The sequence below is a fragment of the Furipterus horrens genome, unplaced genomic scaffold, assembly GCF_987537825.1.
Source record: "Furipterus horrens unplaced genomic scaffold, mFurHor1.1.pri manual_scaffold_8, whole genome shotgun sequence".
Lineage (NCBI taxonomy): Eukaryota > Metazoa > Chordata > Mammalia > Chiroptera > Furipteridae > Furipterus > Furipterus horrens.
In genome coordinates, this window is record NW_028327178.1 from 80,631,956 (window position 1) to 80,646,820 (window position 14,865).

At 38.5% G+C, this 14,865-nt stretch overlaps 1 protein-coding gene across 1 annotated transcript in view; it reads right to left on the reverse strand.

The window, feature by feature from the left end:
• SLX4IP (SLX4 interacting protein) overlaps positions 1–14,865 on the reverse strand; it is a 227,894-nt gene that overhangs the window by 12,320 nt on the left and 200,709 nt on the right. The window contains exons 5-6 of the mRNA XM_090286051.1: positions 13,342–13,419; positions 8,532–8,617 (exon numbers count right to left, since the gene is read on the reverse strand). Coding sequence (XP_090142177.1) covers positions 8,532–8,617; positions 13,342–13,419 — 164 coding nt within the window. The remainder of the gene's footprint in view (positions 1–8,531; positions 8,618–13,341; positions 13,420–14,865) is intronic.

Sequence of the window (14,865 nt, forward strand, 5' to 3'; positions counted from 1 at the left end):
GAACTACTTTAAATTCTTTATGACTTTATATTAAGGCAAAAATAAAATTATTCTTGAATATTAGTGTGACACCTAATGATTTTCAGGAGCATCAGCATTCTGAAATGTGGGAATGGTTGAGTTATAGAAAAGCAACCCAAGTAGAGCAAGAAATATGACAACGGCCAGAACGTTAGACCACAAAGCAAAGTGACCACATAGAAGCCACACATCTTAAAATGAGGAAGAGGTCTCTCTTTCCCAAATTTCACGTATAATATTTTCATCAATTATTTGATAATTTATAAGTTAAGGAATTGGAAAGGGCAAAACAGGTGGGATAGGGTAGTAATGAACAATTAAAAGAAGAGAAATACATATGTGCATTGACTCAAAGGAACTGAAGCAAGAAGAGGTGAATAAAAAGGTAAGTGGTATCCCATGAACTCCACTGTGGATGAAGTAGTTTTCTCTAAAGGTGATAACGATGGAGGACATTTGTACTAAAACAATAAAGCAAAGGTACTTGGTACAGGGACTAGCACCTAGTAAACGAGTCTTCATGAGATGCCCATGAGGCAGATGTGACCTTCCCCATTTCAGAGATGAGGAAACTGATGCCCTATGATGCGAAGTCATCTGCCCAATTCCCACAGTGAGGGGCCGGTCTTTTGTTTCACTTGGTTTCTCAGCCATGTGTCCCTTTTAGTAGCACTCCACTCTCTGCTTCCCTATGAAAGGACAGGTCTCTAGGCAGAAATGGAGCACAGCCTTGCTGTTGCTGCTGCTGCTGCCTGGGTTAGTGGGTGCTCTGGTGTTATTTTTAAATAATTTTTTAAAAGTTTTATTTTCTTATGAAAATAAAACTTATGTAGATCTTGGGAAGTACAAATAAATAGTTGCAAAGAATGTTAACCTGAAAATAATATCAGTGAAAAAAAATCAAGGAAGTTATTAGTAGGAAGTACACATTTCACAGGGATTTTCCAGTTTATATTCACCTACCCTCAAAAACCTAAAAATAAATCCTGAACAACCTTAGGCCCCACAGCTGGGTCCCTGGTGACTGGATATTTAAAAAAATTTGTAGGTTTGGGGCCAGCACTTCTTAAAGATAGGGAAGCTTACTGGCCCCTCTAAGAATTGAATAAAAGCTATTTAACTTTGACTAGAAAACCATAAAAATACATATAACCTTTTTTTTTTTTTCTTCAATTTCAGGGAATTCATGAATCATAGTTTAATAATGCCCAGTTTAAAAGTAGAAGGGAACTATCTGTAAAAATTAGAGAAACTTACTGGGAATTGCCCCAGTCAGAGCTAGCCCACCTGCGGGGGGCTCCTTAATGAAAAACATCTCCCTCACAGAAGCCTGTAGTTGAAAAATGCCAACATCTGCAGGAAGGTTGCCAGTCCTTCATGTAGGATGATAATCTTTTCCCTAACATTCCCCGTTGGCTGAGCATGTGGGCCTGGACAGGATCGAAGAGGAGAAAGGTGGGTAAGAATGTAGTCCAGCTACACAGGTAGCAGGACCAGCCAAAAGAGGGCCCACTGTGGCTCTGGTCACTGGTGGGAAAGAGCTGTCAGAGTCAGAGAAAAGACATCACAGATGACTGTCTTATTTCAAATTTCTGTTCAGAGCTGGCTCTCTGCCCAGGGATGCAGAAGAAATAGCTCTTCCAATTTTCCTTGAACACAGACAGCAAGACCCCCTCAGTCCAAAACTCCAATCTCACTAGTCTGGGAATTTTACGCATTTATGAGACTGTTTCCTTGGGAAAATGAGTCCTGAATTCTAAATCATCTGTTCACTAATGAACTTTCCAAACATTATCCACTTGCTTGTCAAACTCTGCTATCATTGTGGGTGTTCTGATGATCTTGTGTGCTTTTAGGAATTCGGGCCTGAGGAGTCTGCTGTCTCTAAACTCCTATGTACCTTAGAGAAGTTACTGGGTCCTTCCTCCAAAGCTGTATCTCAGTGTGAGTCTACTGGCAGCTACTGGCAATAAATGGCATGTTAACTGGGTGGTCTCTATTCTTCTTCCTCCCTCCTCTGGATGTTGGTTAACATAATTGCCACTGAAGGTCATGTATTTATGCTCTTATTGTATCCCCTGGACTATTGTATTCCATCACTGACTTGATTGCTAAATGGGAGTTTATCATTTAACTTTTTAGTACTTCAGTTTTTATAGCTGCAAAATGAATCTGGGCTGGCAAGTGAAAAACAAAACATGAGGGTCCTGAGCCTCTTGGGAAAATATTATGTACAAATGAATATTGTCAGGTGTTCTCATTTCTAGCAAAGAGGGTAAGATGAATAGCTGTCTGCTAATCTGGTATTAATGGCATTTACATTAACTCCTCTTTGGAGATAATGGAAATGGTGACAAAAAAAATTAATACTGAATAAGCACTTCAGAGTTTACAAGACATTTTAAAATTCATTATTTCACTTGATCCTTAAAAAAAGTTGGGAAGGCCTTACTTTCTTCTCTGTTTAACAAGTCAGGGGACCAATGCTCCAAGAAGCCAAATGGCTTGTCATCTAGTGAGTGAGGGGGAAGGCAGTGGTCAAAGCAAGTCTTTACTTTGAAGTCTGATCCCTTTTCCACTTGTTCTGTTCCCACTGTGATTTTCCTAACTTGATCTAGCATCTAAGTGGTCAGCAAAGGGAGATTAAAGGTCTCTGCATAAGTAAAGGTATGTTACAGGGAGAAAGGCACACAGGGCCCAGCTACACCCTTTCCTATTCTAACTCAGCAGAGGGCAGGTTCCTCTGGAACAATGAAGGGGAAGACATGAACCATCTCATTTAGAAATACTGTTGGCTAATCATTTAGGAGAATTTTATTATTAGAAAAAGAGAACACCACCTTAGGTAAAGGATAAGTACATCTTTCAAAAAGTGATGTCATCTGAGAAAAATATTTTCTTACCTTCTCTGTCATAGTCCAGGAAAAAAATTCCAGCTAGACCAAGCCAACCAAGAAAATTTCACCCCCACCACCAGCGTTTTCATTAGGATCACCCACCTGCCAGTCCACACAGGGGCTGGTGGGTGATGGCGGACGGTACAGTTGCAGTCCCTGTCCAAGTAAGACAGCCCATCTGCAGGCCCCATCCGCTGACTGTGTGTTCTGACCCTGAGCACTGGCCACAGACAACTGGAAAAGGGAACGGCAGTTAGCACAGGGAGGCAGCAGGTAAGATGGTGAGCATCAGTCAAGTCCCGCTGCTGTGGGGCAAACGGATCCTGGCCTCTAGAGGTGCCTCCTTGTTATGTGTGCCCCAATAGGGAGGTCCCATTAGCACAGGCAGACTGAACACATCTATCTCCTTGAACTTAAAAACCATATTTAACACAATACTGGTCAATATGAGGAATAATAAGGGGCCTGCCTCACAAACTAAAATTCATAAAAATACCAGAAGAAAATATAGTACATATTTATCCAATTTTAAAAACTGAAACACCAAGATCATCTAAAGCAGTCATCATTATGGAAAACATAAAATTGAGGACATAAACACTTACCACTCAGCAATGTCATACAACTGAAAGGTAAATTTTAAACTCACGAAGTTACCTTCCTTATAATGTAATATGTTTTTATATAGTAAGGAGTTTGTAAAATACAAAAATACTATTAGAAAAATGGACACAAACACAGAATTCACAAATGAATGATGTCCTAGTTAAATTAAAATTAAATACACCTGGCCTCAGCTATCAAGTATTAAGTATGGAGGGGTACAGACTAGAGCATTAACAGAGGCTATCTTTGGGTTGCGAGTTGCGGATAATTTTTACTGTATTTGTACATATTTAGATTCTAAATTGTCTTATACAATGAACATGTACAATTTTCGTAAGCAGTTATTATGCAAAAAAACTAAGTTCAAAACACTGTGGGAAACGTGGACTATGGAAATGGCCTCTTCCCACTCGAGGAACACTTCCTAGTGCTACAGGCATATCTTGTTTATGGCTTCCATATAATTTACCACTAACATTGTTTAGGAAATACAGTTAGATGAGAAGAATGGATTCTTACAAAGACTACAGACATCATGAAAAACCTGGCAAAAACCACTCACCACTTAAATTTTTTCATACAAAAAAGGAGCTCTTTTCTTGAATGATCTGATTTATACTTATGCAAAAGTTGCCTTATGGTAATTAAATAATTCTCTCATTGGGGTACATAAGTTAGTGCATAGTCAACTTGTTCAGTAGTTTGTTTATTCCATTCTAAAAAGTAAGGACTAAATTGTTTCCTTATAATTTCTATTTATCTTCCCTAATATAAAATAAAATTCTACTCCAGTATTTTTAAATCATAGTGTTTAAATCTACAAGTTCTGTTTTGTGCAAAATTACTCTATGGGTTTTACTTAGCTAAATTTTCATTGCTTCTACTGGTAGAAATTCAGTGTGAGAAAGGATTTTTGAGATAATTTGATATCCTCCCCCTTGACTGAGAGGAGGGCTATGGTCCACAGAGGTTCAATTACGCACAGCTGAGAAACACGAAAGCCAAGCTAAAAATAACCCATGCAAGGGTAGTTTATTGCTTCTTCAGGCTCATTTTCAACTCAATTTTATAGTCATAAAATAGGAGAATTCTTCAGTGTTAAAAAGTAGTTTGACTTAAGTGTTAAAGTTAGTGGTTCAATACTGTCTCTTGTCAGGATGTGCCGGTAACCCTACGGATGTGATACTGCACATAGTGCTGCGTGCGTAAGTCTGTATAATGTTGACTGCAATTTTCACAGATTGGGCACAACACATATGAACCTAAGTGTCTTATGTATAGACCTGCTTTTCGGTAGCACTAGTATTAAATGTCATTTTTTAAATTTCTGTAAGAATAACAGACTTTTACAGGTTAGGTTTAGAAGTACGATAGTACTTAGAATTTTGGACTTCACTTCTGAATGGTAGACAGGATCCAGCTGAACCATAGAATGGACACATCTTTAAGAAAAAAATGAGGCTCTATTTGAATTACATTTTTAGGTCACCAGGATAACCTTCAGTGCCCTTGATCTCCCAAACTGTAAGTTCCTTGAGGGCAAGAGCACTTTCTTATTTTTCTTAGTTGTCCCAGGCCTACCAGAGTTCCTGGCAAAGAGCCCGCACTCAGCAACTTGTCTCGAATGGTGACGGTAAGAACAGATGAGAAGGGTCTCAGGACACTAGAAGGATTAGCTGTAACCAAATGCTCTGTGACAGTAGCTTCATGCTGACCCTAAAATGTCCACGATATACACATATATAAATAATCTGTGGTTATTTACACAATAAATTTATTACTTTGTAAAGTTATTGCTTTGGTTATTATTGGTTATTTACTTTAATAGGAAATAAAAATAAGTAATTTTGCATTTCCCAAAGGCTCCTGGGCTTTATATCTGAGAAAGAAGTTTCTACACAAGGACCTGGGTTTGTAAATATGAAAGAAAATACTGTTGGAATAAATATAGCTATGTGTAATAAAACTTTTATTTTATAGTCTTCATATTTTTAAGGAAAGAAGGAGAGGAGAAAAAAATTAAAGGTAAAACCTTCCCAAATGACTCCCCAGCACCACTTCTAGCAATAGGTCAAAAACTGAGGCTACAAGAGCTTCAAGATTTCTTATGAGAAACTGTAGTAACAAAAATATTTTACAATGACTCATCTCATAATAATGCCCTTTCTTCCCAAAGTACACATCACAGTTCCCACATCCCTGGCACATGGGCTCTTGGTGCAAAGCTATTGAAACATGAAGCACCGCCTTGCACCAATATCCCTCAGTGGACAGAGCAGTGACAGACCTCCCTGGAGCTGCAGGGGTCAGAAGGCAGCAGGGCTGTGCTCATTCTGCACCCCTCCCTCAAGAGGGGGATTACTGCCTCTGCGCTGCCTGATCTGGAAGAGCAGTTCTTTTGTGCAGCCACCTTTTTAAGAATGAAGGGCTAAGTGCAGCTGGCTTCCCAGTGTACAGGCTGAAAGAATCTCAGGGCAGAGCAGTTCTGAATAGGCACTCCTAGATTTCCTCACCAACTGTCGCTTAGACACTGAGGATCCCAAAAGGAAAATAAAAAAACAAAAATGAAGGAAAAGGAATCTGCTACTCAAGGTTACAGCACAAGTAAGGTGCCTAAGCTGCTGCTCAGGTACTGGCTCACTCCCTTGTCACTTCTATGGCCAGCAAGAGAAAGTTCAGTAAACAGTTACAGGAAACTAACTGAAGTTTAAATTGCTGAAGAAGTATCTCCAATACAGCTACTAAGGAAGCCAATCCCCCAGATGTAGCCCAGTCAGATGTTCCTGGAAAGCTGGATAGCACTGGCTTTGGGCATTTGAAATATATAAGGGAGTAAGAATGCCACCTCTGGGGCAGAAGGCAATTCTGGGAAGGAAGGATTATTTATTGATCCTTAAACAGCTGAGACAGGAGGGCTCTGCAGATGTCAAATATCAATGAAGATAAAGCTCCGAAACAATTGTGGTAGAAGGATCGCTTTGTTGTTGGCTTGATGGGCCATTTTTAAGGGAGGGCCCTCTGCTTGACCTGAATATTGCATTGTTGGTAGGGACAAGCTTGAGGAAGGGGCAGGCTGGAGGCCTGTGCGGAGGGAAAATGTACAGATAGGTGAGCAGGCCAAGCGGAAGGATACACAGAACCCGTGGCCAGGGATGCAGCGGTTTAGCAGCCCCAGGCTTTAGTTGACTCCTGCGTGCCTGTGGATGGGAACGTGTGTGAAGGGACGATCAAAGGTGGGGAAAAAGGGCAGCTGAAGAGACGGTGAGCCTGACCACATCTAAAGAGAATCACTCAAAACAGTGAAAAGATCCTTATGATGTAATGGCATTTTTCTTATAAGCTGACTTGTTCATCTCTGATAGTGTTATCGCTAGAAGTCAGAACATTCTGAAGATAAGAAAACTGAACTGGCTCAAGTAAAAGGCTCCCACTAGTCAACTTCTAAGAATGAAAATTCTTAAACATTTAGGAAGTCCTTAAGATTACAGGATTTAAATGACAAGCAGCTATAGAAACTCACATCTGCATAAATACCAGCGCCCCTCAGGAGGATAATATTTTATTTGCATTGAGATGTTTTAATTCACTCTTAATAATTTAAGATATTAAGTATTAATATTACATTTTACACAAGTTCTAATTTTTTCTGTATTCCATCTGAAAGCAACACTACTTTCTAGTACAGTTGATTGTTGTTTTCTTAAAGTACAGACCAATTTTTTCACTGCTTTGACTCAGTTAAGCTATTATTACAATACATTATACTTGTTTGCCAACAGTATTACTACTTCAGTATTTATCAATTTACTAAAATAACTCAACATTGTAGAAATATTTCAAAGAATGAACTTTTAATACTTTTCACCAAATTTGTTTCATTAATTTCATTTAGTGTGTATACTTAAAGAGTTTTACTAATATGTAAGAAATAAGGGTTATGCTGGCTTTTCTGATGGGCTTATTTGCTCCAAACAAAGGCATCTAAATTTAAATGTGAGTTCTCTGCTTACTTTTTCTGGGTCTCCATTCACCCTTATTGCCTCAAAAAGATTCTCCCTATGTATTTATTTAAGATGAGATAAGAAGCTGGCTTTAAACCTTGTGGGTCAAATTTCAAATGGATTTAAAATAAATCTAGAGGTAAGTTAATATTCCCATAAATTATTTTAGAAGCATAATCATGTCATACTTCATGTCCAAATTTAATATTTGCTGTACCACCCCCCCATTGTTAAAGTTTTAAGACATATGTCCAAAAATAAGAAAAAGGTTATGTACAGAGGTGAGTTCAACATATGTCCAAAAATATGAAAAAAGTTATGTACAGAGGTGAGTTCAAGCAGACTGGGCTGTGACCCCAGCAAGATAACACACATACATACAAGGAGATTCTCTTCGACGTATATGTTAAGTTTAAAGGGCAAAGCTACAAGCTGCAACATTACTTGAGTTTTCTGTATCTATTTGTCTGAATAGAGAACTCCAATGAAAGAGGAACAGGATGTGATGGAGCTTAAGACTTAGCATGAGAAAAGAGAGGAAGAAAACGAATCCTATCAGCTAAGAAATAACACACTGGGGAAAAGTACTAGTTCTCATGAAAATGTCAGTGATTCACCATGGAATAAAATCCAAAAGCCACTGACCCCAATGAAAGCTTCCAGTGGAAACATGTGGATTTTGCTTCATTTCATTTAAAGACTTTGCTTTATTTCATTTAAATACTATCATAAACACGATCACAGTTTTTGTAAAATGTTGCTTTCTCATTTAAAATTGATATGGAAAAATACTGCCGATCAAACTAAATTTTCAAGGAGTCTTAAAAAAACCTTACATCAATTAATCAATATCATAATGCAAAACAGGTAGGATATTTTTGGTCCCTTAAAACATGCATGAAGCGCTCAATAGTTAAATGACAATAGAAAAAAATTCTTTAAAAACATTTTTTTATGATAAGTTAATAGTTAAGCAGGTTTGTTTATAGAATTTTTTCATACATACCAATTCCTCGTTCTGCCTTGCAAGATCATGATTGAATGAAAGCTGACTTACACAGACCACAAATCTGTCAGGAAATACACGAAGTTCTGTATAAAATAAAAGAAAATCAATTACTAAGGAATCAAAAACCTATGAACACAGAAATGCTTGGTGCCAGATTTTTAAGTTAGATCAATAAAAGCATGTATGTATGAAACATATGTGTCCCCTCCCTTTCAGTCTTTGCCATCTGTAGGGTGGGGCAAGTACAAACCTCTAGAAAATGCAGAGGAGGCTGCAAATCAGTCACCTGAGCCCCTGGATCATTACATATATCATGTGAAATCCCCAGGCAGGGCCTTTGCAACCCTCCTTCTGAGTCAGTTCGCTGTTGTTCTCTTCAGAATTCACATTTGGGAAACAGGATCAACATTTCTAATGTGAGTGCAGACTTACATAGGAAGAGGAAGAATATTAGATAAAATCTGAAAATGTGGCCTAGTGAACATTCTTATTAGTCGGCCTATTATATCCTTGGTCAACTGGTCTCGGAGAGGCCACTAAAATGGAGGGTAAACTCTCAATCTGAATCAGGATATATAAACAGCAGCTTCATTAATTAGGAATTAATGATCAAACTATTAAGGAAGTGGTTAAATATTCAATAGGAAAGATGATAAAACTATACCACAGTGAAGGTAATCTATTACAATTTTTTAAAGCAAAAGACTTCTGGGTGGGGAAGGCTGAACGCCACCTGTATGTCTACTTCTCTCATTTGTACGTCCCTCCATCCATCTGTGAATCCATCCATCCATCCACTCCCCCAGCCTTTAACTATCCCTGGAAGGATGTCTGAAGTAACATTTAGCTGATGCTAACCGAGTATTTTCTGGGTGGTTGGAGAGGGTCTTCTTCTCTCTTTCCTATAATACTTGGTTGTATTACTTGAATATTTTTGTAATACACATGCATCACATTTACAATAGAAATAAAGCCATTTTTCTAAAAGAGAAAACTTCTCTTTTAGATGTGACCATGTTTTTAAAGATATAAATCAGATAAGTGAAGCCTTTTAAATACATTGCACATTTCCAACAATGAATGGCAATGTGAAGGCTCTGACTAAGGTAATAGTATATCTCAATCTGATGCACTTGGAAGCCAAGCATGAAGGGGTCAATTATGCAAACACAGAACTTTGAAACACAGTTAACACGTTACACCATTTGGCTAGGTTAAATTATTGCAAAAGCCTAATGAGTTCCAATAACAGCTCTCTCCTTACCACTCACCTGGGCTACTGCTGGTCTCCTTGGTGGCTTCTACTCTTCCCTATGCCAAACTCTACTAAGCACAAGCAGGTTAACTGTTCTACAAAGCAGCCCCACTTACCATGCTCAAACCCCTATTGTGGTTCCTTAATGCCCACCACATACTGAACAAATACTCAAAGCCCTCCATGACTGGGACCTAACCTGGTTCTGGTCTTACCCCCATTAGTCTTCCTCACATAGAAACCCCTATTTCAGGAATCCTGGATATCTTTAAAATTTGACCCCTCATGGACGTCATATTTGGTTAGATAACCAGGAGTGGACTTTGAAAAGCCAGAAAACAAAAATGATTGAAGCAGTTAGAATTTACTCATTCATTCTTAAACTATCTTACTGAGATAAGTGGTACGTAGTCAGTTTCCCACTGTATGGAAGGGGAAAGTGACTCACAGAACTCATTACACAGGGGAACAGTTTTTAACATAATTCCTGTTGAGTTCGATTTTTCAGCTGTTTTTAGACTTAAATAGGTATGTTGATTTCAAAACTGCAGTTAGTTTTCTTCTATCACATCAAGTGTTTTCTGTACAGCTTATCTTAATGCGATCACTCCAGGCTGGATCGAGCCTGGATCGAGGGAAGCACTAGTGCTCTCTTATTGGCTGAGAGCAAACCTCCCTCCAGTGGGGAGGGGAGGGGGACAACTTTGAAGACCAGTAACAGGTTCATACTTGTCTAGGCTATTCAGTTACACACAAGACAGTATGGTGAGATGTTGTGTGCCGCTCTATATAGTGAATCATATTCTGAAGTGTAGTCCGAGTTCTTGTCTGTATACAAGAAGTTAGCAGAATTTATTTTTTGATTTACATATGTACTTATTTCCTTTCCTTCAGATCATGTCTGCCTCTGCTATTTTTCTTCGTTAAGTGCCTAAACAACCCTGATTTGTTTTGTTATATCTGTGGCAGTGTCACCATTCCCAGTCAAAGGACAAACATCAGTGCATTTGTCAGCCAAGCTTATTTTGCATATTTTAAAGTAAAACTTGGTGATCAATATAAGTCTTGGGCCCCTCACAAGGTGTGCGAGCACTGTGTTGAGAGTTTACAGATGTGGATGAAGGCAACATGTGATAAATTGCCATTTGGTATACCTATGGTTTGGCGAGAGCCCAGAGATCATTCAAGTGACTGTTACTTTTGTATATTGAAAACGTAAGGATATAACAAGAAAAATAAAGGTAAAATAGAGTATCCTAGTCTACCACCAGTTATACGCCCAGTGCCTCATTCAGCTGAAATCCCAGAGCCAGTTTTCATTGAACTACCCCCTTTTGAAAAACATAAATATGGTGAAGAACTAAGTGACACCAATGATGAAGATTTTGAAATTGAAGATGACTCAGTTCATAAGGGATTTGATCAGCATGAGTTGAATGATTTGGTACAAGATTTGAGACTATCTAAAAAGGCTTCAGAACTCCTAGCATCAAGACTGCATGAGGAAAACTTGCTTGAAAAAGGAGCGAAGGCATCCTACTTTTGATCAAGAGAAAGTGCATTTCTGCAGTACTTTTGAAGTGACAGTGGCTTTGTGTATTGCCATAACATACATGGTTTAATGGAGTAATTGGGAATTCCCATCTATAATGCAACTGAATGGTGACTGTTCATCGACAGCTCAAAGCAGAACTTAAAGTGTGTCCTCCTCCACAATGGCAATTTACTTGGTGCAGTCCCAATTGGCCATTCAGTTTGTTTTTGTGAAGAAGATGAAGACATAAAGAGAGTCATTGATCTGTTGCAACATCATAAGCACAATTGGATCATCTGTATTGACCTTAAAATGGTCTGCTTCCTTCTTGATCAGCAATGTGGATACACCAAGTATCCCTTTTTTCTGTGTATGTGGGACAGCAGAGCTTGTGAGAAGCATTGGGTGGAGTCGAATTGGCCTCCAAGATCTGCCCTCAAACCTGGTGATCCAAACATTCTACATGAGCCACATGTTGACAGAAAGAACATTATACTCCCACCGCTGCTCAAAAAACTGGGTCTCATGAAGCAATTTGTTAAAGCTTTGCCAACTGAAGGAGATTCTTTCAAGTATCTCATTTTGGCATTTCCTAGCCTGTTGTTTGAAAAAGATAAAATACCTTCATATGTATGTTTGGTAGCAGAACTTTACTACTTGTACACAATTTGACTTACAATAACAATATATAGCCTTTATATGAATAAAATGACTCTAAATAAACAGTATATTCAGGTAATTTTTTCTTTATTTTCCTTTGTATGTACATTTTGTATGATTTTTGGGACAAAGGAAGGGTATCCTGTCCCTTAAAAAGCTGACATGATAGAGAAAAACTGGGGTCATTTTTGGATTCAGATGCCAAAAGTTAGTCAAAAACAAGCGTCAGATCTAACTAAATGAGAATTGTGTTCCCCAGTGTTATTTGCTCTCACCCTCTTCCCCAAATATTATAACACTGAAGTACAACTGTTGGTGGATCAGAATTAAAATTCAAAGTGGTAAATTCTATCAATTGTTAGTGGATCAGACCAGAATTCAAAGTTACTCCATTATATCAAGTAATTCCTCTGTTTTGTTCTTCCACTTCTTTCTCTGAAGAATAAGAATGATAGAATGCAGATTCTGAACATTTTCATGCTGGGTATTGTATAAACAGAAAACAACTTCTGTAGCCCTTTAATTAGGCCATATTTGAGATCTGCATTACTTTAATGTTTAAATAAAGATTTAGGCAACAGCAATCTCTACCATGAAGAGTAACTAGGCTGCATTTTAACAGATACAGGTTAACTGGCTTATTTTATTAAGAGAATTGAGTAAAGTAGAAGGCCTCATTAAGACAGTAATATATTCAAGCAACATTTAAAGTTAAGAAAGTGTAGATAATTGTGAAGATTCCAAGAGCAAACCTCCATACAGCTAATTTCTAAAGTCCCTGTTTCATAGTTTATATACTAAAATCATCCAAGGAAGTTGAACTAGATTTTCTTTCCAATGCTCAGATCAACTTGAAGAATGATAATTAGCATCTGATTTTATTGTTGTTGGCTGGGTACGTTTGACATCATTTCCTCAGTGGACATCTTGACGTGGGGAAGTAAGAGGAAGCTGGCCTCGTCACACACCTAGGAAAGGCTCTGATGCCTTCAGGCTGGGAAAGCATTTTCTCGTGCACACACTTGCTCGATATCCCAGGCCTCGGTGTGCACAGGCAATGATGAAGTGACTCAGAGTTTAACTGCCTGTGAGTCACTCTGGAAGCTCAATGAAAGTGCTGAGATGCAGCAGGAAAGCACAGCGTAGTGGGACCCAGCTCACTGTTCTCAGGCAGGCAGTAAACAGTGAAAATTGAAAAAGAAATAATCACAAAGGTTTGGAAATACTCTTACTTAGTAGTACTTCAATTTCATGAAGGCAATGAAGCAGGTAAGAATATTCATTCCTTAATTTTCTTCCCTCTCCAGCGCAAGCCAAATGTGCAAAATGTCTGACAACCCAAGAAATCAGCTTCTTACCAGGATTCTGGGAACCCGCAAGGCAGCGAAGGCGTATCCCTCTCTTGAGGAAATAGGCTGTGATTTGAAAGCCATAACCTGTAAAGTGAAAGAGGACATCATTAGGTTATAAATAAGCTTGTTTGCCACTGAATCCCAAAGGCCAAACCCAGTGCCTGCCATCCAGTATGCATTGAATAATTATTTAGCTAATGAAAGAGTACAAGAATCAATGGAGGGCCTCACTTGAGGGGAAGGGGTAAACATTACAATCTCGACTCTTCTAGGAGGCCTGGCCATAGCACCTGGGATGGTCCCTAGTCTCTGAGGTGGCTTGTCACTTCCTCTGTAAAATGGAATAAATAAGGAGGCCTGACAAAGAGGCCTAAATACTAGGCACTTCATATGGGATCATTAATTCAGGCTGATCTGGCACACAGATCTCGGCCACCTTTTGATATTACTTACGAGCTTACAAAAAGAATCATTTAATACCTATTTGAAAATGTGTGTATTTCACCTATAAATAAGTCATTCTAATTGAAGTACAGTAAAGCCTTTATATAGAATGGGGTAAAGAAAAATATGACCAAAAAGAAAATATAAATAAGAAAGAAAAAGAAAAAGAAAATCCTTCAGTTCATGAGAATAACACAATTAAAAAGACCAAGAGCACCAAGTATCGGCAAGAATGTAGGCAAAGTAGAAGTCTCGAACCCTGCTGACAGAAGCAAAAATTGGCACTGCCACTTTAAAAATCTGCTTGACTACCTTCAGCAGAACTTAAGCGTGACTACACAGGTGTTCATAGTAACACTTTCCACAATAGTCCCAATCTGGGACGACTGCAAATATACGCCAACAGAATTTTTTTAAATTTAAAAAAAAAAAAAAAAGGCTGGGTGGGTAGTCAGTAACATGGTAAAATACTACACTCAAATGAATGAGCTCCAACTATAGGCCATATTAGAAACAAATCTCACAAACACAATGTTAAGTGAAAGAAGCCTAGTCCAAAGGAATATATTCCATCTATGAAAATAGACATATTACGATTCATCTTACAGGGTGGCAACAGAATTCCAGGTGATTCACAGAAAATATAAGTTGAGTTCCTTCCTTTCTCCCTCCCTTCGTTCACTTCCAGCCCCCTTCCAGGTATAAACTACTCTGTTTGATGACTTTCCTGAAAAGATTAAATACAAGTGTTCCTATTAACATGGTTGAGTACTTGGTGGAAGAACCAGAAGTAAAAGGCCTGCCAAAGAAGGGTGAGGTTCTCCAAGTTCCAAAACAAGCTCAGAGACAGTATTTTATTCATGAAATTGGAGAAGCCAGGAGTTGTAAGAGGTGGTCTCCCGGACCATCAGATTCTTCAAAATCTTGAGTTTTTTTTTTTAAATAACCTGTATATAAAGAACACAAAGAAGTTCCCACTTTTAAATTTGTTATTCTTTCAGCACTTCTGCAGAAAGATCCAGAGAAGCAGTGACCGCAGACGTCGTGTTCTGTCTAAATAAGCACACCTCTGACAGCACAGCTGCT